The sequence below is a fragment of the Micropterus salmoides genome, unplaced genomic scaffold, assembly GCF_014851395.1.
Source record: "Micropterus salmoides isolate LMB-PRFRI ecotype aquatic unplaced genomic scaffold, ASM1485139v1 Ms_hic_scaffold_11, whole genome shotgun sequence".
Lineage (NCBI taxonomy): Eukaryota > Metazoa > Chordata > Actinopteri > Centrarchiformes > Centrarchidae > Micropterus > Micropterus salmoides.
In genome coordinates this window covers 21,462,664-21,489,926 of record NW_024040152.1, presented here as the reverse complement: position 1 = coordinate 21,489,926, position 27,263 = coordinate 21,462,664, and the positions used below count along the sequence as shown (strand labels likewise).

The following is a 27,263-nucleotide window of genomic DNA, read 5'->3' as shown; positions in this document are numbered from 1 at the left end:
TCAAAAACTTCATACAGCCCCTTTAAGTTCTAAAAGTATTCCTTTGTATAAACAAGGCACCACTGTATCAAACTACCATACAAAAATAATATTTGGTACACTGACACAAAGAAAAAGAAATCTCATGACGCCATTTTATAATTTGAATAAATCCAGAGTACTTGCTGCAGATTACTTCATAGTTTGTTTTCCTGCTTTTTACCTCCCCCAAGGAGATGAAGTTTGCTAAGTTGTCATGGAACTGTAGATGTCTAAACATACATTATTCTGAGCACTTTCAGGAATTAAAGTCCTTGTTGAGCTTTCCAGTTCATTCTTATTATTATTTAAAATGAGAGTTTCTCACACAAATTGTCAGCTGTCCAAAATAAAAGTTTCTCCTGCTCCTGATTTCATGAACTTTCTTGTTTGTAAACCAAAACATTATTTGATATGCACATCAGAAAGCCTTCTGTCTGTTCTTAACAAAGTGTCTGCTTGCCAAAACAAGACTTTAACATAAACAACAAGAGAGAGATCCCCTGCCAAATGTTTGCCTATGTGTGTGTGTGTTCGTCAGAGAGAGAGAGATAAAGGTGCTTTAAGGGAAGGCCAGGTACACTTAACAAAATTATAAACGCAACACTTTTGTTTTTGCCCCCATTCATCATGAGCTGAACTCAAAGATCTAAGACTTTCTCTATGTACACAAAAGGCCTATTTCTAAATATTGTTCACAATCTGTGTTAGTGAGCACTTCTTCTTTGCCGAGATAATCCATCCACCTCACAGGTGTGGCATATCAAGATGCTGATCAGACAGCATGGATGTTGCACAGGTGTGCCCTAGGCTTGCCACAATAAAAAGCCACTCAAAAATGTGCAGTTCCATCACACAGCACAATGCCACAGATATCGCAAGTTTTGAGGGAGCGTGCAAGTGGCATGCTGACTGCAGGAATGTCTACCAGAGCTGTTGCCCATGAATTGAATGTTCATTTCTCTACCATAAGCCATCTCCAAAGGCATTTCAGAGAATTTGGCAGTACATCCAAACAGCCTCACAACCACAGACCACATGTAACCACATCAGCCCAGGATCTCCACATCCAGCATCTTCACCTCCAAGATCGTCTGAGATCAGCCACCCAGACAGCTACTGCAACAATCGGTTTGCATAACCAAAGAATTTCTGCACAAACTGTCAGGAACTGTCTCAGGGAAGCTCATCTGCATGCTCCTCGTCCTCATCGGGGTCTCGTCCTGACTGCAACTTCGCACAGCCATTGAAGAGGAGTGGACCAACATTCCCCAGGCCACAATCAACAACCTAATCAACTCTATGCAAAGGAGATGAGTTGCACTACGTGAGGCAAATGGTGGTCACACCAGAGATTGACTGGTTTCCGGACCCACCCGGACCTTCCCAATACAGTGAAACTGCACATTTTCGAGTGGCCTTTTATTGTGGCCAGCCTAAGGCACACCTGTGCAACACCCATGCCGTATGATCAGCATCTTGATATGCCACACCTGTAAGGTGGATGGATTATCTCGGCAAGGAGAAGTGCTCACTAACACAGATTTTGACAGATTTGTGAACAATATTTGAGAGAAATAGGCCTTTTGTGTACACAGAGAAAGTCTTAGATCTTTCAGTTCAGCTCATGATGAATGGGGGCAAAAACAAAAGTGTTGCATTTATAATTTTGTTCAGTGTAAATCTGTCACAACTGGGAGGAGCTGTCCACTCTGACTGCAGTGCTGAAACACCTGACAGCATCAAAGCAGGAAGGCACACACACACAAACATTTTTAAACACATAGGTTTAAAATACATTTTATATACATTAACACATCAGCACCTAATAACTAATAACCTGTTCCTGATTTTGGTTGCTTTGAGTCATATGTGCATGTTTTAGTATTTTCAGTCTCCACATATTTAGACTTGTAAACAGTTTGGACTGCAGCGTGGTGTCTTTCCTCTGTAGCTCCTCTGTAGCGCTGCTGTCTCTGCGCTTATGACACCTTTGACACCTTTGCTCTGTTTGGAGTGCTTCACTGCTCCGGGATGCTTCCTGCTGAAGCAGCTGTCAGCTGCACTTTATCAGAGGTGGCGAAGTTAACATTTGTGTGGATTGGTGGTTCATGCCTGATCAGAAGTGTTTGCAGTTCTTCACCCCTGATGAAGAGCAGCATACTTGTCTCGTCCAGTACAGTACCAAACAGGGTTCTGCGTTTGTGACAGTCTGAAGAGGATACTACCATATCAGCAGAACAATAACATAGGTGAATGCTCAGCAGAGTAGGACTACAGGGCAGATAGATTATTTTAAAATATCATTACTTAGTTCTCATTAAAATTTGACTTTGTTTTCTTTTATCTGAAATATTTATGACGATTCTCGATATGTCAGAGAACACAGATATGTGGGATAGATTTTGAATGTGCAGAAAGTTTTGAACATGAGCATAAAACTGAAACACAGGAGCTATTAAAGTTCAGGGGTTTAAAAATAAATTAAAATGAATTAATTTATCACTGACACTGGTACAGAAAAAATCACCAGAATGCAGAAATTAAGTGTTTATTACTCAAAATTTTCTGGAGGAGGATCCCCTCCAAATGAAACCTACACCCTTGATGCTGTCACTTTTGCCCCCTATCTATCTCTCACACATCCACATCAAAACACATCCAAACTTTCACAAAAGAGGCACGACCTGAAACAACCCCCTCTGTCAGCCGGTGGACAGGTTTAATCCTTTCTCCACTTTTGTTTAGCCATTGTTTCTTTTTCCACCTCTCTTTGTTTCTTTTGCTCTTTTCTCTGCTGCCCTCCATCGCCGCTCCCAGTGAGGTAAATGGCTGCTGAAAAGATAATGGAATGTCTTCTGGCTTGGCCTGGCCTCTCCATCTTCTACGGCTCTGACACCACATTGGGAAATTAAAACAGGAGGGAGGGAGAGAGAGCGAGAGGAGAGGAAAGCAAGCAGAGGTGGCAGAAGACAAGAGGGAGGGAAAACAGAGAGATAGAGGGACAGACGGAGAGTGTTTGTGTGTGTGTGTGTGTGTGTGTGTGTGTGTGTGTGTGTGTGTGTGTGCGCATCAGCAATCAGGGTCAGTACATGGCACTGAGCTCTAGGGCTCTTACCACAGATAGAGGAATCAGGAGGAGAGGCCGAGTGGACAGGGGACTAAAAGTGTAATCAGTTTTTTGATTGGAGCAGACGACCCGACACTGACCGCTACAGTGCCATCCAGTTTGCTGGAGGTATGAAATAACTAGGATCTTCCTCCAAACACAACTACACTTTTCTCTATAGTTTGTTTGTTTACGTGCATGTGTTTGAGCGCTACAATTCCCAAAGTGACAGTGGACTATAAGGAGAGACACTTAGTGACACTATAGTCATGTAATAAGGATCTAAAAATAGCTAGAATAGAGGAATGCGTACTTAATTATTTGTAAATGACTTTGCTTTTACAGTAACAGCACACAACTTCATCAACTCACAGACTCCTCTTCGCGGTCGCCCCTGAGGCCGGCATAGGAGACCCTGTAACTCTCCACGTGAGGGTCGTCCAGCTCCCATGATGCCTCTAAGCTCTGGGTGGTCTCGTCACTCAGCTGAAGGTTCCTCACAGCCTGGCGCGCCACTGTGACAACACATCGCAGACAAAAGTTAGTGTACCGAATTACTGTAGGATTTATATATCAAAAATGTACACCAAATCTTGGCTAAAGCTGTGTTTTCTTTTAATGTGGATTTGGTAAACTGTGGATTCAAAAAAATGTCAGTCAAATTGCCGGTATGCTAAAAGAAAATCATGGCTGCTGTCAGAGTGCCAAGGTGCTCAGACAGCTGTGATGTGCTGGATGGTAATGAAGTAATATCTGGTCCAGATGGAGCTTTTTTTTCTCTCAGGAATACTTCTTGGAGTTTGAAAGTGTTTTTGTTTGTTTTTTTGCTTCATCAGTCTTGATAATGGCTTTAAACCAAGTACACACGTTTTTAAATCTATGCAGTCCGGAGAGGATAAAAATCAATGTGAGGCTTCCACACATAATGCAGCCTTAAAATACAAGCCTTGATTATTAAAAGCAGAGGCGACTCGCTGTCTTTTAGTTGGCCACTTTTGAGAAACCACAAGCACTTAAAAGTTCTAAACAAAGCAGATTTGCTGTTTTAAAGTTTCTAGGGTAGAGTGCAGCGACTTAAGTAAAGGAGACGTGTTGCATTTTAAGTTTTTAGAGCCGTGAGGGGAGAAACTCCTCTGACTCTATTAGCTGTAACCTGCCCCTTATGCAAAACAAAATCCAGATGGCCTCTGGGTCGCCTCCGAGATAATGAAGTTTGAACTACAGTCTCTGGGTGAAGCCAACTTGGTAAACACACTTATAAAAACAGAAGAGATCTTCCAAACATTTTTCATAAGCTGCATCCTTCCTTGAGAATGTTATCAGTGGTTTGGTTTTGCATTCATCAGCCTTAGTCCCAGCAGATAGTGCTGAGCTTTCCTAAGCACTCAGTAATTGTGGCTTTGCTTCCTGAAACATTTTGAGCAACAAAGACCAAAACTCTGCAACAGGAACTTGCTAGAACTGTGGTTGCACTCTGGCAACATCAGCATGCATTGGCAACTCGTAGAGCTTTTCACATTTCAATGGCAGTAGACTTTCTAGACAGATGCTTTGGCTTGAATCATGATGGCCAGTTTCTCTGCCAGGATAGTTTTCTAAAGCAAGTAGCGCTTGAACTTAGTCTGCAGCCCGCTAGACACAAGCAAGCAAAATTATGTAAAGCAACACTCTTAAGGTTTTTAATGTTACTAATGTTACGAAAAAATACATTTCATGACATAATTTGTATCCAACATGACGTGTCCAATCTTCTCAAGTTAACGCTTGGCCATTATTATACATGTACAATATTGAGTGTGATGCTTCAAGCACTTCTGACATTTTAGAATTTTACACAAAAGCAAATTGGACACTTTGTACCTGTGGTTGTGGTAGCAATCGTTGTTGTCTTGGCCACTGGGGGAAATAGAGAGAGCATGAACCAGATAATTAGAAACTCTCCTCAACAACTCTCTGTATCAATAACTAAGGCAATTAGACAGAAATACATAAATCAACATTGATGGGAAAATAGATTTTCTTTCTTTCTTTCTTTCTTTCTTTCTTTCTTTCTTTCTTTCTTTTCTCTGAGGCAAGGTGTGACAAACAAATCAATGCAAATGTGTTCATGCAGAGCTTTTTTGATCCTAAAAGGTATATGTGATTGGACTGGTCTGGTCACATGCTAATTTCAACATCAGGGCAACCAAAGGGATATTAATCTATGACATTACACATGTCTCTTTCTCTCATCCCTGGATTCTGCCTTTTGTCAAGTTTTGTGTTGATTAGATAAAGTAAATATCAGAACTGCCTGGGTTAGTCATACAACAGCCGAGCATATTTCCAGTCAGTCTCATGTTACTTACATGTGGTCTCTGTAACAGAGACGGTGTCACTCTCAGATTCATCTTTGAATACAGCTGTCAACATAACTTCATACTCAGTAGACGGACTCAGACCGTTCAGGATGTATCTGTTATCACTTCCACTCAAGACCACCTACAGAAGAGAAAAACACTTACACGTCTCATATTACATTAGAGTTCCAACAACATCCTGTTTCCAATGTAATCCACTTCTCAAGTTGTTGGCTGATGTTTTAAAAAATGTCAACCATGTGCACACTGCTGTTTTATAACCTATTTTCTATATTTATTAACAATTCACTTTGGTCCAAACTGAATACTTTCATTAAAGTTTTAATCTGATCTTTGACTAATGATACTATTGCATGTAATGGTCTCTGTATTTCCATCTGAACTTGCCTGGGCCTTAATAAAAAAGTATAAAAACAAGCAATGCTGTTAACATTTGAGGTCACCTTCATCTGTTTCGTACCTTCATTTGTTGTTACTATATTTGCTAGAAGAAAATAAATAGGAATAGCTTCCTAAGTTACCCTCAAGATGTGTTAAAGTTTGGGCATTAACCAACAATCTGACAAGAATATTTATATTCTTAAGTACAACACCAGACTTTCAAAACCAAGGTCATCACTAAGTTTTAGTGGAGAAAGCTGCAAAAAACATAAAATAACAAATTGCCTCAGTGGTGGTGGCGCATGTTCTAAAAAGCTGGTGTCTATGAAAATAAACTGTATGGGGATTCGGTTGTAATACTGTGTAATCAGGTACACATACATGTACTATGTTATGTTAAACAAAAACAAAAATTTGAGTAAAGCCATTGAAAGACTTCCCCTTGTAAGTTTCCCCCTGAATACAACGGCAAAGCCAGTTGGATCAACTACTGCTGCAGGACAACTACAATTTGTACGACACAGAAACGATTTAGACCGCAAGGTAAACACAAAGAGGTCATCAAGAGTGCAGCTCACTTCCATTGAGAGCAACACCGAAAGTGGAATTTACTGTAGATGACTCAATAACCATATTGTGCACAGGAATATGTGTCCTTATCGAGCCCTTTGAGGCACAGCTACATTAATAACAAAACATAAATTTCACCAGTGGGGCCAGCCATTTTCCTTGGAGCAAGTGCATCTTTAGTGATTCTTTCTCTCTTCATTGCCTTGCAGTTAGTGAGATATATGTCCATATTTTATAGCCCTGCCCTGTGTAGTATTTATTTGATAAAAGAGTGGAGTCAATCAGATATTTTATTGATTAACAAAGAGCACAATTTAAGACAAAAATGTCAGTAAATCATATAATCAACAATTATATAATTTTACTCTTCTCATGGCTGTCTAGGTTATCTTAAAGTTTTGGGTAATCTTTCACTCTTGGTGTCTGCATGGCTGTTTGATTGTATTATGTTTATCTCCTCTCAGATATAACAATACAGAGCTGTCGGTGGAGGATGTAAATGAGTGTTTATGTGTGTGCATATGTGTAGAGTGTGTGGGTGAGAGACAGAGAAAAGCTGCGTGTATCCCTTTCTCTACGCTGGCGGAATAACCAGCCCACCTCTCCAACTCCCCAGAGTGTTATTTTCAGCTCTGATGACTCTTAGCAAAACACACACAAACACAAATACACTCTTACAGACCTAAGGGCTCTATCGCTGCCACCCAGCTGTCTCTAAACCCCAGATCATGGTAATAACACCCAAGCCATTAATTTCTAGATTTATTCAGCCTTTATTTATATTCAGTCATGCCAGGGCTTTTACCAGCGACCAGTACCGTAGTTAAGCTTATATGCAAGTCTATAGAGTACAGGCTCCTCTTTATCTGGGCACAGGGAGTGCAGCCACTCCTTCCTCTGGAAATAGAGATAATAAGTAGACCCCTGGCTAAAGGAAGAATTCTCAAACCGTGCAGGTTATTTATTATTTGATGCTATATTATAAATTGGTGCCAGCTTGAAGAATAGAAAATACATGTTTGTGCCAAGGACTCAGACTCATGCCTTTAGTGTTATCAACATGATCTATGGGGATGATTGCCACTGTCACATTTCACTTCTTCTTTCTTCTTCAAGAAAACAGTGTCTTTACATAACATTATGTTACTGGTACTGACCTCCTTTGTGTCGCCACCTGCCAACGGTGCCCAGGAGAGTCTGTAGAGAACGATGTCATTGGCAGAGTGATCCCAGCTGACCTGGAAGCTGTCTGTGCTGACATCATTGGAGTTCAGATTCATAGGACCAGGAACTGGAGCTGAGAGTCAAGGAGAGATTACCTTTTTGCATTTTATTCTGTCTTTTCTTTTTGTTTCACCTTAATTGTCATTTGCACAATGCACATTTTTTTAATGCCAGTTTGGGACACTGTACAATCACTGACCAGGAATGTATTAAGTTTAAACTGCTTGTTCAGCAATATCTTAACCTCTTCTTAACACTGTAGTACTGTAACTGTAATCATGCAGGTTCCCAAGATTCCCTCTATTTCCTATTCCCCACTTAAAAATTTTAAAAGTGGCAAGACATTTAGTTCATGAAGCTCGCTTTCTATAAACTTGCTCCACTGAGCAAAGTTTGCCCGAGATAAATACAAATGAACATGGCCCTTTAGAGTAAGTAGTACAATAGTTGCTTGCCAGAAATACCTTTCTTTCTGCTGACTCAGCACTGGATCCCAACAGCTTGTTGCTTAAAGGGATATTCCGACAAATCAATATCTGTTAGCGTGACGGAATAGTAAAGGACAGTGAAATGACCTTTTAATGTGACTGGACTATTATGCCGAGATATAAATGAGATGGGCAAACCGCCAAAATAGCAGAATGACCAGTAGGGGTAATACAATTCAACACTGTTTGGCACAAAGAGAGAAATGCTTTGCCTTCTAATGGTAATGACTCAACTATTTTCAAGAAATTGAGACAAAATTGTCCTCAGCAGAGATGATGATAGGGAAACACCAATGTGGAAGAAAAAATGGAGTATAATAAAAGAAAGCAAATGAACAAATGCACTTTATAATTACCACTGGTGGCAACACTGGTCATCTACTGGACTATACTGGAATTCAGGGTTTGCAATGAGGCCCAAAAGCAAACTAACTAACTACTGCATCTTACAATGTATCCTCACAGTTTAAAAGCAACAGTTTCTTACTGGTAGTGAATCTGTCTGTGAGTGGCTCTGATTGGTCCTCGTCGTACACGGTATAGATGGCCACTGAGTACTCCATCAGAGGCGACAAGTCATAAAGGTCATAGGAGTTCCCACCACTCACCACCACCTGCACAACACACACAGACACATACAATGACATATCCTCCCAGAAATCCACAGATATGTCTATACAAAAACATGTGCTGCTAGTATTCTATGAACACATTGGACACAGGGACTAATTTCAACTGTATGTGCAAGTTTTTGGAGTTTTTCCAATTTGCGCTTATTCACATGCACACCCACATCATCACTCCAGTGCAACTGCAATACCAGTTTATTTTCAAAGATGGTTTAAATCAGTGCTCAATACTCATTTTAGTCTGACCTTTTCATACTAGAAAGAACAATCAATACAATTCATCTCCTCTTTGTTCTAGCCTTCCAGCTTGTTTTTTCACTTTTTCTCATCTTGTCTCCTCCAGCTGCTGTCAAATATAATCATATTTTAAAAATCACACAAAAAAATTTTGAAATAAGGATGAAGTCACACCTCCTTTGCGACTAGTCCGTCTGTCTTGATCCACACGATGCGGTAACCTTTAACTTCTCTGGGCACAGGGTCCCAGCTGATGTGGGCGGAGTTGTGAGTGACATCAGAGAACTGGAGGTTGCTTGGAGGACTCAGTGGTACTGAGAGGGGAGAGAGAGAGAAAGAGTAAGCCTTTGATGTGTGTTTATATTCTCTTGCACTTCTAGCTTTGCGGTAACCAGTCTGAGGGTGCAGACTTTTTTGGAAGAAGAGGACATTCTGTCCTATCCTCCCCTCCCCAAAGGGCCGTTTGAGGGTTAAGGCTTACAGTTAAAAAATGGTACGCGTGTGCATGTGCATAACTTACATGTAGTTTCCTGGTTTGAAACAGGATCACCGGCTTCCTCCCCGTACATGGCATAAACAGTGACGGTGTATTCAGTGTGAGGGATCAACCTCTCAAGCTCCAGCTCTGTCACTGCATCTGATACCCTGACCTGGGGACGCACAAATGTACAAATTACAATGTTTGAAACAAAACTTAGGGCTCTTAGCTGCGAAGTTGCTAAGTTACTATAAGCATTTATCTATTCAAGACATCTTTTTTTCTCTTTTTCTTTTTTAAATACCTCCTTCTCATCCAAGTCTGCTCCCTCTGTAAGCGGTGCATACAGTAGCATGTACCCGGAGACTCCATCAATCCTGTCCCATCTTGCTTTCATAGTGTTATGAGTCACATCAAACAGCTCGAGCCCCGTCACTGTGGGCAGGGCCACTATGTACGCAAACACACAGCAAAGATCAATTGAGGAGGACTAATAAACCAAGTATTGTGAGTTGGTCTTGATTACGTGGTTTGAGTTTTATAAATTGTCATAATATCACAACACATAGTTTTTGCCAGGATTTTCATTTTAGTGGAAGTGAAAAAAATCTTCACTGTGCTTTCATCGTCCTGCATTAAAAAAAAATATATCTGGCTTTCACGGCTGTCAGACCTTTAAGCCATTGTAATTAACTTGCGATCTCGTGATGACTGAAGCATTGGTGTAAGGTTTTGTAAGTATAATTCTGGATGTGTGTTTGAGTGTAAGAATAAACTTACGGGTTGTTTCTGATCCTCTCAGAGCCTCACTTGCCTCATTTGCGTACACAGCAAACACAGCCAGCTGGTACTTGGTGAAAGAGCTGAGGTGCTGCAACACCACTGAAGTCTCACTACCATCCACTACAGCCTGGGGTGCACGTGTGTGGAGGGGTGGCATGAAAGATGGATGGAAGATACAAAGAATGGCAGGTAAAGGGGAAAGTGGGGCAATAAATTAGGGGAAGATGAAAATGACAAATGAAGAGGAAAGAGAGACGAAGGCAGGGCACGAAAGAGAGACCGAAAGAAAACAGTAGAGGAGGAAGAAAACACAATCGATTTATTGAATGAGATAAAGCACAAACAGAAAAAAAAATTTTTTCATTCTGATCTGAATGGAAGACAGTTGTGATACAGATTAGGTCTGGGCTGAGCCAGCTGGAAAGGTCTCCTCACATGCTGCTCCAGACCATCTGGTCCCTGTAAAACCCAGCTAAGCGAAAGATTTAATGGTTTCTTTGGTCAAATGTTCTGGAAAAATCAAGCAGGTGCCTGGATCAGCCAGACTATCATTTCTAGCGAGCCTTCATTACCTGCATAAATGTTCAGGGGAGTTGTGAATGGAGGGATGAGAGCTAGAAGTATGATGAATGATACCACCAGCGTCTCAGGGAAAAACTTAGCTCAATCCATACACCTGCTCGAAGACCCCAGATACAGCAACTCCCACTGGTAAAGCAGTAAATATGATGGAAAGACAGAGCGTACTCCGGCCTAAACCCACCTCTCTGAGCTGCTACTGAGCATCTTGACCTCAGTCTCTTTTGGGTCTTGCTTATGTTTCTATGTCTATATAGCATTCAGATAACAGTGAACGTCATCAGAATTTTTTAGATGTGTGCTTACAATGGCGTGGATATTATTTTTATTTTATGTGGTGCAAAATTTGCTTGTATGGTTGTTCACTCCCTCAGCTTTTCCCTCAAATTTTTTTCCTTCTATTTAAAAAAAATCAATAGAGTAAATTTAGTGGTGTTTTTAGTAAAAAAAAACAAACAGTTATACCTCCTGTGGTTCTCCTCCCTGAGCAGGGTAATAAACCACTCTGTATTTCTCTACACTTCCGGGGGCGTGGCTCCATGAAACCCGAAAGCTTCTGGCCCCCACTTCTGATGTCACCAGGTCTAGTGGTGCCCCTATCGTCTCTGGTGTCTGTTCTGAAGAAATACAAGCAGACAAAAAAGAAGGATAAAGAGACTGCATCAGATTACATTACATCTCCTCCCAGTGAGGAACTTTTAAGTAGAAAAACTCACATCCACTGTGGATCAGAGCAAAGGAGATAGTGTTGAAATACAATCAAAACATATAACACAGGATTTATGGTGTCCCTTCATAGACGTCCTCTTTTTTGTTTTTCCATCTCTTTTATCTACCCGAGATGGAAACTTATTAGAGGAAAAACTGAGAAATAGGAGCAGGAGGAAGAAAGAAGACATAGTGTCCTAAAATAATCACCATTTTATAGCGAGATATCATTTCTATTTAGCTGTTATATGATACCTCCCTCCCAATGGAGAAACTTTGCATTAAATACGACCATCTCTGGCCACTCAAGCTTTATCTAAATATACAGGGTTAGATTCACACCAAACAAAACCTAGCTTGTGACTATGATCTTGGCTATTTCTATCCTTCAGTCATTTACATTAAAAAGTAATTACACTGCACATTATTGACTTGACTACTACTATAAAATTACAAGAGTGTAGAGATTGCAGAGTGTAGTTACTACTCTAGTTTCCATGTTAATGCATAAAAATGCTTGTCTGAGTATGCATGACTTTCTCTTTCTCGCTCTCTGTCCCGTTGTTTCCTTACTCTGCTTGATGTCCTTGTCTTGTTGCTCCACTTGTTCACACACTGTTTTGGTCAGTCCCTCTACTATGGAGCTCATGATGTTGAAGTCAGCCACATTATAGACGTGAGTGTTGGCGGCTCTGAGGCGATGGAGTACAACTCATTCTCATCGGCATTCTTCACACCTGGGAAGGTAAGGGCAAATACATGATTATTTCATAACATTTAGAGACAACACTTGTGTCACCATTCTCCATATACAGTAAATGCAAAAAGAGCACAATAGGGCATTACAGTATGGAGTAAGTTCAGTTCAAAGAAACATCACTGGCAAGGATTTAGACCAGATGGAAGTCTTCCTAAGACTTCTTCTCTTCTGCATCAGTATGTTTGTGTGTGTGTGTGTGTGTGTGTGTGTGTGTGTCGATTCTCACCAATAGCAAACAGCTCAACACCAGCATTTCGCAGGCTCTCCGCAGGTGGTATGACATCGTCCTGAGACTTCCCATCTGTGATGAGGATCCCGATTTTGGGAATACTGACCCGCGAGCCAGATTCGGGCTTGAAACTGTTCTCCAAGATATATGTCAACGCAAGGCCTGGAGAAACGAGGACAGAGAAAGAGAAGGAGGAGAGGGATGAGGAAGGAAGACACAGGGAGAGGGAGCAGGGTGGATGAAAGAATAACGGAAAAGGAGATAAAGAGAGAAAAAATATTCAAGAGATAAAAGGCAATAAAGAACAGGAACAGGAGAAGAATGGGGAAGGAGTATACAGTGATAGTACCAGGATTGTACAGAAAAACAAGAGAGGACAAAGCCAAAAGGGAGAAAAGAAAAAGGTAAACAACAAACAAGCTAAAATAATATCCAGTATTGGTTAACAGTAAAAAAAAAAGGTAGTATCAGTGAAATTCAGCACCTGTGAGAGTGTTTCCTCCCTTGTAGGGCAGGTTCTTGACAGCATCAATGACAGCATCTTTAGTGGAGAAAGCATTTAGATGCCACTCTATCCTGGGATCACCGCTGTACTGAGCCAGACCTAGAAACACACATTTAAACAAGCACAACTTTTCATTTTTATTGTCCTCTCATACAATAGCTGATATAAAAAGCACCAATATTTCCTTACAATTGTAAAATACCTGTATTAAGGCCATTAAAATATTGACAGACAGATCAGGGAGCAGAGACCCACCTATCCTTGTCTTATCGAAGCCAACATCAAAGGCATTGACAAGGTTTTCCAAGAACATGCGGACCAACCGGAAGTTGAGCCGGCCAATACTCCAGGAGCCGTCCACCAGAATCACAATGTCAGCAATGGCCTCAGTGTGGCACACAAACTGATCAACTAAAAGGACAGAAGGCAAACTGAATGGACTAAAACTGACCGCAACCAGAGAAAAACAGACAGAATAAAGGACTTATAATAGGTAATTGAAAAGATAACTCCCATTAAAAACAATATGTTTTACTTTTGATGTGCAGGTTTCTCAGCCAAAACTCAGAAAATTCACACCTCAAGTGTGCAAGTTTCAGTCTTTTTTATTTCAAAACATTCTGTTCACCAAATAAAAAATAAAAAAATAAAAAAATAAATAGTAAAATAGACAGACCATTTTCGTTGCATCTTTGCACAATACAGTGACACAAATACAAACTTCAAATCTGTAACACATATCCTACATCTCCTCTTCTTATCTTGCTCTAAAAACATGTACAATACATGATGTAAAAATAGAAAAATAATGAGAGCTTCCTTTGAACTCTGTGGTTTCTTTCCCCCATAATATCTCCTAACCTCTTCTTCTTGGAATTACTCTCAAAACAAGTTATTTGAAAACTGACTCACTCTTCATTTGAAGGACAGTTTCAAAAGGAAATCTCACACGTGAAACCTCCCACCTGAAAATAACAGTGAGGCTTGGAAGCTGTCACACACACAAACACACACACACTCACACACACACACACACACACACACACACACACACACACTTTTATTGTTTCATTTATCATAATTCAATAACTGCTTGTCTTGTCATCCTGCCCTGTATGATATCCTACAAATGAATACATCCACTTAAAGTTGCATCATACAATCCCTTAGCTGTCTACAAAAGTAATAGTGAATAAACCAGAACATGCTGATAAGGTTGGACTAAATGAAGACAGGCAATAAAAGAGTGCTGACTGTAGGAAATGTGAATTATTACTTTGCATTTTGTTACAGTGCCGTTGGAGAGTGGAGCGATACCATATGAGTCAATGTAGATAATTCAACTGCTGCATGATTGGGGGAGTAGTTTTTTAACATTTCCATTAGGACAGCACAGTAAAAGGTTACATTTATCACCAACAACAGATGTTAGATTAGTGGCTCAGGTGCATAAGGCTAATTATAATATCCTGGGTTAGTCTTTGTTACCTTTGTTACAACTTAGTTTCCCCCTGTGTTCTTCTCTCTGTACACTGGCAACTATCAACTGTAAAGTAATGCACAATAAGCTAAATTAAGTTGTTGTTTGGTGGTGGCAAAATCACATTTTCCTTCCTAGTCTCATGGATATTTTTCAGAAAACCACACTTGCATGAATGACTCTGAAGTTAACATTAACAGGTGGCTGGTGGCCTTGAGTAGCAACACATGGAATAGATGGAACATAGAAAGTGCTGAGACTGTAATTTGTATTTTCGCAAGCAATCTATTTTGTTTCCAAAATAATATGTATGTAATTATTCTCTCTCTTTCTATTTGTACAAATGATACCAACGTGACACATTGACCTATACCCTCTGTGCAATTAGCCTTTTGTTTTGAGCTCCTTTTTTACCTGTATTTAGTATTATTTATATATTGTGCTTCTATTTGTCTCAAGATTATAAATTCATGGAAGACACCTTATGTAACGATGTACAATTGTATAGCGCAGGTATCTGTTTCAAGAAATTATTTTCCAGACAGAGCCTTCTGTCTGCTGTCTGTGTCTGTCTGACTGTTTGAACCATCCATCTGCTACAGGCGGCAGACAGAGACGAGAAGGGAAGACAACAAGGTCGAAAGATGCTGATGACAATCTTTGGTTTGCAAATGCATCACATTTGATAATGAATATATCCTTCAGAGTTCAGGCATATAATGGTCACATTTCCCCAAAAGTTTTTTAAGGAGCACTCTTTTAGAGTGGAATAAACTAGCCAAGCAAATTATTTTAATTATTCTACTATCCTATTGAAAAGAGAAGAGAAGGCGCAGCTCAGTTTGAGAGTTTCAGCAAAATGGCAAAAGGCTAAGAGGCCAAAGAGTGAAAAGATAATTCTTAGAGCTTTCCTTCTTACAAAACAAACAAAAGTGGCCTTTAAAGAAACTCTAAGAAATAGAAAGAAAGAACCATAACTACGCACCAGAAAGGCTACTTTAAAAACGACTGAAGACACACACGTTGACTCAGATCACCTGAGGAGCTATTCTATAATAAAAAATGAGACACGTTCAGGGGGTGTTAGTATCTATAGGAACTGCTGCTCACAATGTGGGTAAATAGAGAGACGAGGGATCTTATGGTTAAGAAAAGAAAGAGTAAAAGAGGGAGAGAGGGGTACAGTACAATGTTAAGAGCCATCAACACAGACGAAGGCGAGTAAACAGAGGATTAGATGGTCGTAATTACAGCTAATTACAGCTCGCTGGCCTTACTCTAGCCTATTGTTGCCAGGTTGGTGAGAATGTCCTTAACACTGGCGGTTCACATCTGAACCAATAATCAAGGTTGCCTTCACATTATCCCTGCTGACGTCTGTAAACAGTCAGTATAGCTGGTTATCAAGGGGCGATTTTCCTAGAAGAAATCATTAGATGCAATTCATTCGTATATAGTTTGAGAAACACCTTCTATAAGGTAGATAATCCATCTCAGTAAACATGAAAGCCTGAGTCAACGATGTGTTTTACTGTTATTTCATTTTGCCCAGGTTATGATTTCTCACATTAGTGTGTGCACTACATTATGCTCAGTTTTCTGTCACCAGTTCCCTAAGCTTTACAAACTTTAATGTATTTTTTGTAGGACTTTGTTAAGTGGGTAGAAGTTCATTTCAAGCAACAGTAGATTTAAGGTTTGTGTTAAGTAATGAAATACTAACAAATCTAATTACGTTCAAATTGCATGCTTTGCTAATTTTATTGGGTTGTCTTACCTACAGTAGTTGTTCAGGGGATGTGACTCTACAGGACACTAATCTGCTCCAAGATCATAAAGCAACTATTCTGCTGAAGTGTACTTGATCAAGATCTACACTCTGAAAACAGGAGGGGTGAATTTTTTTTTTCATCAAATAAGCTTTAATTAATGTTATTTTCACATATTTAACTGTTTTATTTTGATTTATTAACACTGATAATCAATCAAGACTATCCAATAGCAGTGAAGTTCCCGCTCTGACAGCAGAAACTCATTGGAAATTTGTCTTGCTGCACATATTATTCATGAATACTGAATGTGTTGTTCATTTTTTCAATTATTTAGTTAAATCTGCTTTGCTTTCCTACAGTCTTCTATTGAAAGGTAGTTTGAGCAACATTGCAAATCTTCCCATTGCACAAATCTCACACCACTTTCTTTTTTAAATTTGAAAAATATTCCAGGAATAATTTATGTTTTTGTTGCATTTACTTGATTTTGCCTAAATGTGCGCTAATAATACATCAGTGTGGGTTTTTTTTTCAAACTAACTTTTTCAAAATTACGCTCATGATTTGTTCATGCATGTGTCATGCACCTCTATCTTAGACACTGATCCAGCACTGTCTGTCTGTCTACTGTCTGGATAGCTAACTTACTGATAGAACTAGCGTTAGCCTACCAATATGTGACGCATTTAGACTGAAGAGCAAAATAACTAATATGTTCAAGACACTTGACCACACATTTGTTTAAAATAATGATGTAAACTGGGAACACTTTAAATTACATTTCACATAAAAAAATATGGCTCAAATTATAAAACATTAGACTTTAATAACGTTGACTAGGTTAGGTTAGTTCAAACTAACACAGATTTTTGACCATAGATTATATGAATAAAGTCCTTTACAAAGGCATCCATCCATCCATCCATCCATCCATCCATCCATCATCAACCGCTTATCCTGCGTACAGGGTTGTGGGGCTTTACAAAGGCAGTTCACATTAATATTTTATTTGGCTACAAATGTTTCTACCCCTAAAGTCTGCTGTCTTTACTGTCATTTCTTAAGCTCTATACCTGATTTAGAACATCACTACTTTGAAACTAGTTAAGAATTTATGAAGGATTTAGAAATAGCTAATCAGGGTCTTGTTTGCAAACATTCTAGGGGTGCAGAAAGTGATAAAACGATTTCACCAATCTGTAGTATATATCTGAATTTAATTTGGTAATCAAGGGATAGGAAATCAAAGCCATACATGGTCTCACACATAAATATGCAATCATAAATGTGTCCCTCCCAACAATGGGTGACATGGAGAATGCTTCCAGTATCTAACTACTGTAGTTTCTATTGAATCTCTCTTCTCTGCCAGACAATAGCAGGCTTGTAAAATGTCCCTCTGCTCCTTCTGCCACATCTGCCTTTCGTCTTTCTCCTCCTTCTCCCTTTTTCTCTTCCCATCTAACGCCTTTGCTGCTGGTCAAAGTGCAGTTACTGGGGAACAGTGGGGAACTGTTTCCGTGTGCGCATATGAGGGATAAGAAAGTGTGAAAGGGAGGAATGGGAACAAGTGAAGGAGAGAGGGAGAAAAAAGTGAGAGGGCAAAATGTCTCTCTCTGTCCATCTCTGTGGCTAACTAATAAGAAACAGGTTTGTTTGGCACCAAAATCTTTCTTTAACTAAAACAAACTGCCATGGCAGAGCACAAGATAGTCTTTACTATTGTGTGTGTGTTCTTGTATTTCTGTTTATATGGGAGTCAAAGGTTTACATGTAGTGCTGACATGGTCCTTAATTTCAGTTCTTTTAACAGTAGAGAGGTCACAATTTCAGTCAGATCTGATAGGATAAAGATTTGAATTACGTTGATGCTTGCCAAAGTTTAAATATATGTGCACATTGTGTATTAGTCATGGGATGATGTACCTGAATAATTTGCCAAATCTCTGTTTCTTTAAACTTCCACTGTCCACTGACGGTTTCTAACGTCATGAATGGCAGAAGTACTACTACTGTGGTCTCTTACTAACAGGTTTCCTTTGTGGCAATATGAGTTTTTTCTATGATTATAGAGCAGTAGAGCTTGACTAGATTTCATCAATCTGCTGGAGAGCATATTACACCTCAGCCAGCTTTTGGAGCCGAACCCGCGTCAGTCAACCAAAAGGAGTTCTTGGTATGCAGTAACCAAGTATTTGAGCTTGACTTATGTTGAAGTCGTGTTAACTTTCATCTATGACTTGAAAGTCATCAGAAATTGTGTTTGGCTTAATTTATACATTGTTCAAAAATCAAGCAAGAAAACAACCAGAGCCAACGTGAGCAGGACAGCGGCTGTCCACAGAGCAAAAGTATCCAAAAGCTGTGCTGGTATGTGCCTTGAAAAGTAATAATGTACTGTGGTTATGGTAGATAAATATGGCTAATGTAGCCGCTAACCGTAACTAGTGGCAGTGGCACAGCAATGTTGTCATATTAGCAAATGCAAAAATGCAGTCCCTTTTTTTTAACCAGAAACACTTGGTTTTAGTTGCAGACATAAAACATTTAGGTTCAAAACAGCAGCAGACATTTACTTGTCATTGTAGGAAAAGCACAAGTGTTACTAATAACATTAACAATGGTTCTGTTCTATTCAAGTGTCCCAGTAAGAAAAGACAGGGAGACACTGTGACAGTGAGACAGCATACACAGGACTCTGTAAATGAAGCAGCTACTGCTCAAACATTTTTTGTGATCAAGCTGAATTCGCAGATTTGTGTCTATGTCTCTATATTCACTAATTGTGAACCATGAGGTTGGCTGAACTACATCTGAACCTTATTTGCATAGAAGGACATGATTAGAAAAGGCGCTGCCATCCTTGAACCTATTTACATGCGAGTACACAATTGGACAGGCACCAACCGTTACTGGCATGCCTGCATGTAATTAGACAGACTGTCCACCTGGTGTCCATGAGAGAGGAAGCAACCACATTTTACAACTCAGCCCACAATGCAGTCTGCAGTGCTGTGGGAAAAATTATGTGGCTCCCAGACAATTGAATTAACTTGTGTGGGAGTGGAGAAATGGGTATTAAAAATGTGAGCACAACAATGGAAGCCACTGTTGGCTGGCTGCAACTTCTAGCAGAACAAAGACTGACATGCAACGACAAAGACAGTGACTCAGCCGGGGACAAGAGCTGTAAACTAGAAGAGAGAAATGTTATAGACATGTAGTAAACGTACAGTTAGTAGTGGTAACAATTGTAGCACACAAATAAAGCACATTGAGGTTTAAACACATACATATAGAGGCTACATGTTATCCGCAAAGCAGACCAGATTAATTAAAGCATAGCAGATTGCTTTGTAATCTCTCACTCCCAGAAGGCAACACACACACACTTCAACATAACATACGGATGTAGTTGGGAGAGTAATGTATGCACAATACACACACTAATAAACACAGAGACTCACACATCTTCAAACGCACACACGTATCTAGTTTTGAAAATTTTTCCACCCTCTATCCTTCTCTTTGTCGCTCTTTGTTCTCATTAACAGTAGCTCTTCCGAGCCGGCCTTGATTTATTGCTGACCTCTATTTAGCCAGGGATCAGTGGAGTGTGCTGTCATTTCAATCTCTCTCTAGTTGAGCTTTATTTCCCCTGCTGCTGTGATTGTGTTTCAGTGTCTGGAATTAACATTGAGAACAGTGACAGACATGCCAATAGATGGATAGTAGCAGCGACAGGCCCCACGTCAGCGAGAACATCTCCCTTATTCTCTTAGCAGGAGGTTTGATTCCTGAGTTAACCTGCTTTCAGAAGAGCCATTCACCTCCAAGATAAGGCCAATTTATTACAAAGAAATTGGAAGGTTTAACACAAGTTGATATGTTTGATTTTGATTATTAATCCACTAAGTATTTTAATACACTTCAGTGAAATGATTCAATGGAAATAATATGATACAATAGGTGAAATGCCTCTTTTATGGTCCCCTTTGAAAGATGTTTTCTCAATATCTTTCCAGGATGAATAGTAATAAGACCCATTTATCCTGCCTGCTGTTTATCATGTGGAACCTAACAAGCAATCCCTGTATGTTGTGGAGAAAATGTCCACTTTAAATCAATACAGTCTGGTCCCTCTCCACCTCATCTGCTCATGTGTAGGTGTGCATGCAAAGTGCTCTACCAAACTGAGATGAAAATGTGGATAGCATTTAAAGAGACAGCCCCAATGAATGACGTCATGATGAACTGAAAATCTGACCTCGCTGGCCAGTTTTCCATATCATAACTTAGTGTACACCTGTTTAACCACTCATCAAATAAGAGACATTTCTTGTAATCTTATTCCAAAATGTAATTATTCTCATATTCCAGAAGATAATATACTTCTAATAGGTTCTTCACCTGCAGATGTACGGAACATTAAGTTAAAAATTACAACCAATTTATAGGCTGTGTTCAGACTACATCCAGCTTTTCTGCTATTAGTTGCAGGGTTGTGTGGTGGCACTGGGGGTTGTGGGTTATTTCTGCTTTTTATAACTGCTGTGTCACAAAATAAAGCTTTATTTATCTGATTCACCAGCTTTCTCACTACCTGTGCTCCCTCTCTTCATTCAGTGTGGAGCACTGTGGCCACCGTAGCGGTTCCGTTTCTGCAAAAATAGATTTTGTAGCCTAAGGTTGCTGCGTCTTTTTCTGGCATCCCCTGCGGCCCCCACGGCCACAGCCTAAACCGATCACCTCCATTCAAAACGAATGGGAGGTTTTTGCAGCATCGTCTAAATTTGGTCTGAATTCAGCCTTAGCCTTCCCACAACATCTTGTTTCACAACAAGATTTACTTTGTTTTATTGGCTGGTTTATTCAATCAAGAGACATGCAGCAGATTGATACACCTGTCGTTTGCTCAGTGGCCCTCAAAGCAACTCAGACAAACTCAGCCAGGCACAAACATTTATATTCATCTGTGAGACCTGCAGGCTTATGTGAGAGTGTGTGTCTAGTTTTACTATGTTCATGAGGTCCAAAAACTGGGATTCCACTATATTTGTGGGGTCTGACAGCTTTGTTGGGGCCAAAATCCGGGACCCCACAAGCTTAAAGGGTTTTTGAGGGTCAAGACATGGTTTAAGGGTTCAAGTTAGAATTAGGTTAGGGGCTAGGGAATGCATTATCTCAATAAAAGGTCCTTACGAAGATAGTGCCACAAGGCTGTGTATGTGTGTGTGTGTGTGTGTGTGTGTGTGTGTGTGTGTGTGTGTGTGTGTGTGTGAGTGTGTGAGTAGTGTGATCCAGTGGGTTTTTAAGGCGTAATCCGACAGCTGTTTTTAGATGGTTTGTATTGTTCCACCAGACATTTTGCCCTCCTGATATTTAATCCACTGTCTTGTTTCATTCCATTTCACAGAATACACAGACCTTCTGACAAAAACAGACACTATATGTATGCTGAATGCAACACATGGATTCTAAACTATATCATTCTGAGTCTATCGCTTCATCTCTACCTGTGTCTGTTTGCCCTGCCTTGCTCTTTTCTTCGTGTTTGTCTCCCTCTAATCTCTCTGTCTGGTACACACTACACACACACACACACACACACACACACACGCACACACACAAACACACACACACACACACACACAATTGTTAAACTGTGTGGGTTTCTATTTGGTAAGTTGGGTTTCTCTTATCATGTCTGGTTATTTTTTAGCTTCATGCACACATTGTAAGAACCTTAAGAAATAGGTGTGGCTCTCAAACTAGGCATTTTTGTGTCACTGCTCAATATAATTCTGGTTACTTATTAATTCTGCAGAAGGACAGTTTGCCTGCCAGCCCACCCCCCTTTTTAATCTCTCCCTCTTGCGTTTATATCTTTTAGTTTGTCTTAGTCAAGCACAAACAACTATTTGTTTAATGGATGTATACATTCATCAAGCCAAGGGAAGGTACAGTAACTGTAAGCACTTCTGTGGAGAAGTCAGGAAATTGTGTAAGGAGGATTTACTCCAGCTAAACTTGTAATTATTAGCCACTGAAAAATCATGTAAAATGTATGCAAAACAGAGCTATGATTTGCCTGTCTTTCATAATGATACAATATCAGTTGTAAAACCACAATGTTCTGAGCAATGAATGAGCCTCTCTTTAAAAGGGGGATGTGGTTCATTTTACCAACCTATGAGAATTTGGTTCCAGGTCTGATGTGCCTTGTCAACCACAATTGTCAAACCACTGAGGTCATAAGAGGGGGGAAATTGAGGGAGAAGGAGGACAAGATTGACAAGATAGGAAAATGAGCTTAGGGGACAAAAGAGGTTGAGAAAGGTCAAAAACAAAGGGGAGAGATAGAAAGAGCATAAAAGGCCATGAATAGGGAATGAAGGAAGTGGGGGTAAATGGTAATGGTAAAGGTATACAGGAGAGGAGGCAAAAAGCAATAACTGTCACTTCTAACTGTATCAACAGTCAAGCTAGGCATTGCTTTACGCCAAGCAGTTTCTTCTACATTAAACTTTTCCTATTGTAGTCAATGTATGTAATGTTACAATACATTTGTATGTGTATTTTCATCTGCTGTTGCATGCATGTTGCTTTTTGCCTCCTCACAAACACATTGTTTTCAAAATATCTCATTTCTGGTTAAATGCTCACACCACAGCCACAGGATTTTGCAATGTGACATAACTTCTATTTGTGACCGTGGGGAGGGAGAAAATCAGGGAAGAAGTGGTCGCTAATTATTCTAATTGACCTCTGCACTTAAGAAGGCTTTTGCTACTAATGACTGCAATGCAATTAGTACACACACACACACACACACACACACACAGACACACATGTGTTAACCACTGTCAAACAATTAGCTCAACTCAGCCATGAACCCCTCTCACTTAACCAAGGACAAGGACAGAGGGCTGGCTAGTACAGAGACCACGCACACACACACACACACACACACACACACACAATTGTTAAACTGTGTGGGTTAAGTGTGTGTGTCCAAGTGAGCAATGGCTGATCTACTCCCAAGCCTCTGAGCGCGCATCCAACGTGTGAAGGGATGATATTTCTTTAGTTCCTCTCAGCAGGAATACTTCAGTACCTGGCAAGTGTCCAAAACAAAATGTAAAACACAACTTGAAAGATGTGCCAAGTGAGACGAGACAAATGGAGACGAAATGTGCATTTCTGGAGGACATTTACCTGAGTTCACTTGAAGTCGCACTCACTTTTCTTTTCAGTTTATTTTAACACTTTCTCTTTAAATACTTATCTTTAACACTCTCCTTACTTTGCCCTTCACACTACATGCCAGCTCACATTGAAACGGCTCATTTTCAAGCCATTTTTGAATCACATCTATAACATCAATTTTAAATTTATTGGAGCCTTTTAATGCCTTTAAGCTGAGACATACATCCTGCACAAACTTAAACGGGCTGCATGTATTCGCTGTATTTGTCTCCTTTCATTTGTGGTCGGGTTTGGCCTCCTCACTCAGCCTCTCTAGATATTTGTCAGCCTCGTGCCACAAACCTTTGACATACTGTGTAGCCACTGAGCATCACACTGAGTTAATGGTTACGAATTAAATTAAATATAGGGCAAAATGCACAACTGCAGAGGAAGTGTATAACTGGTAATTCTGGAAACTAATAGGGCAATAAATAAAGCGAGACACACAGGCATGCATACAGATATGCACACATAGAACACAGGCACATCGAGATGGGGAGATTTAGACTAAATGAATGTTAAAGCTGGGAATTAACAAGGTGATAAATATAGAGAGATTAACACACATATACAGTACACACACATGCACACACCCAGCTAGAGAGTGCCAAAGCTGAAATAAATGATAATGTTAGGGATTAAGGTTGGCTATAAATATAGAGACCTTGCTCTCCAGGTGTGTGTTTGTTACCCTCTGCACATGTGATGGATACTAGAGAGGACTCTTTCACTCCTTTTCACTATCAGAGTGGTGAATGCCAACGGAATCTCATTGGCCTCCAGTTCAACTTCAGCAATGCCTGTCCCTTGGGTTCAATCCGTGTGTGTCTGTCTGTACGAGCTTCAGTCAGGGAGTGAAGAAGGCAACACTCCTCTCACATCCTATTAGGTAATATGTATTGGAAAAAGGCACCGTAGCATGGAGGGAAGGAGAAGCTTTTGCCCTTTAGTGCTCAGTGATTTTCACTTGTTTGTGTATGCATTTGGCCTGACATTCTGATTGCTTTACGTACAAACGCTAAAAGAAAGCAAGTCAACCGTTTAATGAGTAGATTGGTATCGATATCAAAGTCCACCTAGTTAAGTAACTGAAGAGTTCTGAAAGGCATCAATGCCTTTTTATTGATATCTGTAACTTTAATTTAGGGGAAGGCAAGTACAACATGGGTAATGAAATATCAAAACAGAGTGCAAATGTTAAAACATCTTGCAATATAGTTTGTTTAGAAATATCTGGCTAATTTAACACAAATCAAAGCTTCTTCAAAAGTCAGCCAGGTGATAACTCACTGTCAGTGGTGGGTTGCTATTTTTATAATAGCAACTGGAATTTGCTATTATATTGCTATCCATCCAACAATGCAGCATTACAGTTTTTCTCAATTGCTTAAATAAAAATTTCAAAACCATAACTCCATTTTTCAAAAAGCACACCCATTTCCCTAAAATATACACACAAATCCCTTCATGTCTTATTGCCTTACATTAAATATTGTTCACTCAAGTCAGCACAGGTTGAGCTAAATTAGCACACAGCTACCCATGTGGAAACACAAACAGTCAAAATTGATAACACACCAATCAGAAGCTTCAATAGATAGATAAAAGGGCCGGAGTAAGTTCACTCAGTTTTGGAATAATGGATTCAGAGAAATCTGAAGAAAAAGGTGTAGAACACCAGAAAGGAGGAGGAGGAAGAGCAGTATGGAAAGGAGAAAGAGGTGAAGAAAGAGAGATGGGATAGGAGGAAGATGAGGAGGTGGAGGACGCGGAGCAGGAGTAGAGCGGAGGAGGGAGGAGGAGGTGGAGAAGGAGGTGGAGAGAATCTCTAGCTTGTCTCAGACCAAAGACAGGACGCTGGGGCAGAATAATTAGTTGTTTGGTGTGTTGTACCAGACAGTATAGTGGTTTATATATAAGGAATAAAAATGCAAATATTTACATTTGTTATTCCTTTTGTTGTGTTCATCATGTGAAAAGAACCACAAGCAATATTTCTAATAATTGCACTTTGATTTGTGTTTAGAGTTTTGAGAAAAAGAGGCATCATTTTAAGGAATGTGTTTAAGCAATTGAGAAAAACTTTGATTAGACCAGTGCTGACTTACACTATCTGTTAGATCCGCAGGGCGATGGCCCTCTGTTTTACTACTGGAGGCTACTGACCCATATTTGTAACAAATACAGTCATGGACACACCTACAGCACACACACACACACACACACACACACACACACACAGATGTGTTCTGATCTAATATCACTCAGCTGTCCAAATAACGGCTATTATTTTTGAGAAAACATTATTTAGGGCCAATTTCCAATGAAAATAAATTACTGTCATGCACAAGGGACCACTAATGGATTTGTTTTTGCTTTGATAAGCAAAACAGAGAGATTTATTTTTATTGGCTGCTGAATTCCTTACTGGCTTTATGTTGGACAAAAAATGGATGAAACCAGCAGCAATGGTTTACTGTTAATAGAGTAGATAATGGAACAAAAATGTATGGTTTTTAAATCTATTATGTGAAGGGCAAAAGATTATTTGCCAAATACTTCGGTAACACTTTCTATGATGTTAAATCAAAAGGTCATAATACATTATGAACTTCGCTATAGCGCCTAATGCATGTTTGTAAGTGATTATAACAACTGTTATAATGTCTTATGGACGCATTATATCCTTTATAAATATATGCATAAGTCATTATAGCGATGACCTTCATAGAAAGTGTTACCAATACTTCTTTTATTGGACAGTTTATAGTAAAGAACAGAGTGGGGAGAAATATATATATATATATATTAATATATGTTGTACAAAAATGCTAGCAACTCTGTCCTTTGAGCTACATACAAATGTCAACATGCTAACAATGATATATATATATTTATAAAGATAAACCACTGAATCAAGCGAACAAAGATGCCAACCTCCTGAACTGACGTAATGTGGCTCCATGTGTAACAGCTAAGCATTACACAGTATTTGCTCTGTCCCCCGTGTCTCAGTCCAAACTGGATAGAGTAGACGTTGATGTTTTGACACTTAAGACTGTGATAATTAAATATGAATGTCAAACACTGAAGCCACCTTTTTTTTTTTATTAAGGAGCCCAGAGAGAGTCTTTTGTTGGCTGAGATCAAACTGAAAGAAATAAGTGGAAAATGACAAACGTTGCTGGCACTCCAGCTGGCAAGTAGCTGAAAATGTTTTCGTTCAGTATTATGTTTAATTTTTCACAATGTCGTGGTTATGAGGCTCAGTTTAGAATCGATCTGCCGTGATTTTATTACAAGCAGATTTACAACAATGTCCATAAATTAAGTTTTCTTTGAGAAATGAAAATGAAAATATTTATGACTAGATCAGTGTAACCTAACCGCGCACACACACACACACACACACACACTCACAGTGTGTCTCATTGAAGCAACATCTCTTTTTCAGTCTCTAACCTGCTGCGATATCATTATAGACCTATGAATGATTCACACACATATACAATTTCACAAAGGACATTGATATTTTCTCACTGCCTCCATCTCTGTTGCTTTAGGATTCACCCAGTATATTTCTCCCTCCCGCCTCTCTTCTTGTCTTCAGGTTCATGAAGGGGGGAGGGGGGGCTGAAAATGCGTGCTGTATTTAAGTTTTCAATTCAACTTAAAAAAGAGTGCCCTTTTTTTAACAGCACT

The 27,263-nt window shown here is 39.7% G+C and overlaps 1 protein-coding gene across 1 annotated transcript in view; it reads right to left on the bottom strand.

Moving 5' to 3' along the window:
* Window positions 1-27,263, bottom strand: part of LOC119897844 (collagen alpha-1(XIV) chain-like) — a 151,233-nt gene that overhangs the window by 101,705 nt on the left and 22,265 nt on the right. Inside the window, 15 exon segments of the mRNA XM_038711836.1 lie at window positions 3,500-3,642; window positions 4,988-5,023; window positions 5,476-5,608; window positions 7,596-7,735; window positions 8,638-8,764; window positions 9,191-9,330; window positions 9,537-9,666; window positions 9,799-9,944; window positions 10,275-10,404; window positions 11,322-11,473; window positions 12,138-12,251; window positions 12,254-12,301; window positions 12,551-12,715; window positions 13,038-13,157; window positions 13,314-13,469. Of these exon segments, the coding sequence (XP_038567764.1) occupies window positions 3,500-3,642; window positions 4,988-5,023; window positions 5,476-5,608; window positions 7,596-7,735; window positions 8,638-8,764; window positions 9,191-9,330; window positions 9,537-9,666; window positions 9,799-9,944; window positions 10,275-10,404; window positions 11,322-11,473; window positions 12,138-12,251; window positions 12,254-12,301; window positions 12,551-12,715; window positions 13,038-13,157; window positions 13,314-13,469 (1,880 nt within the window).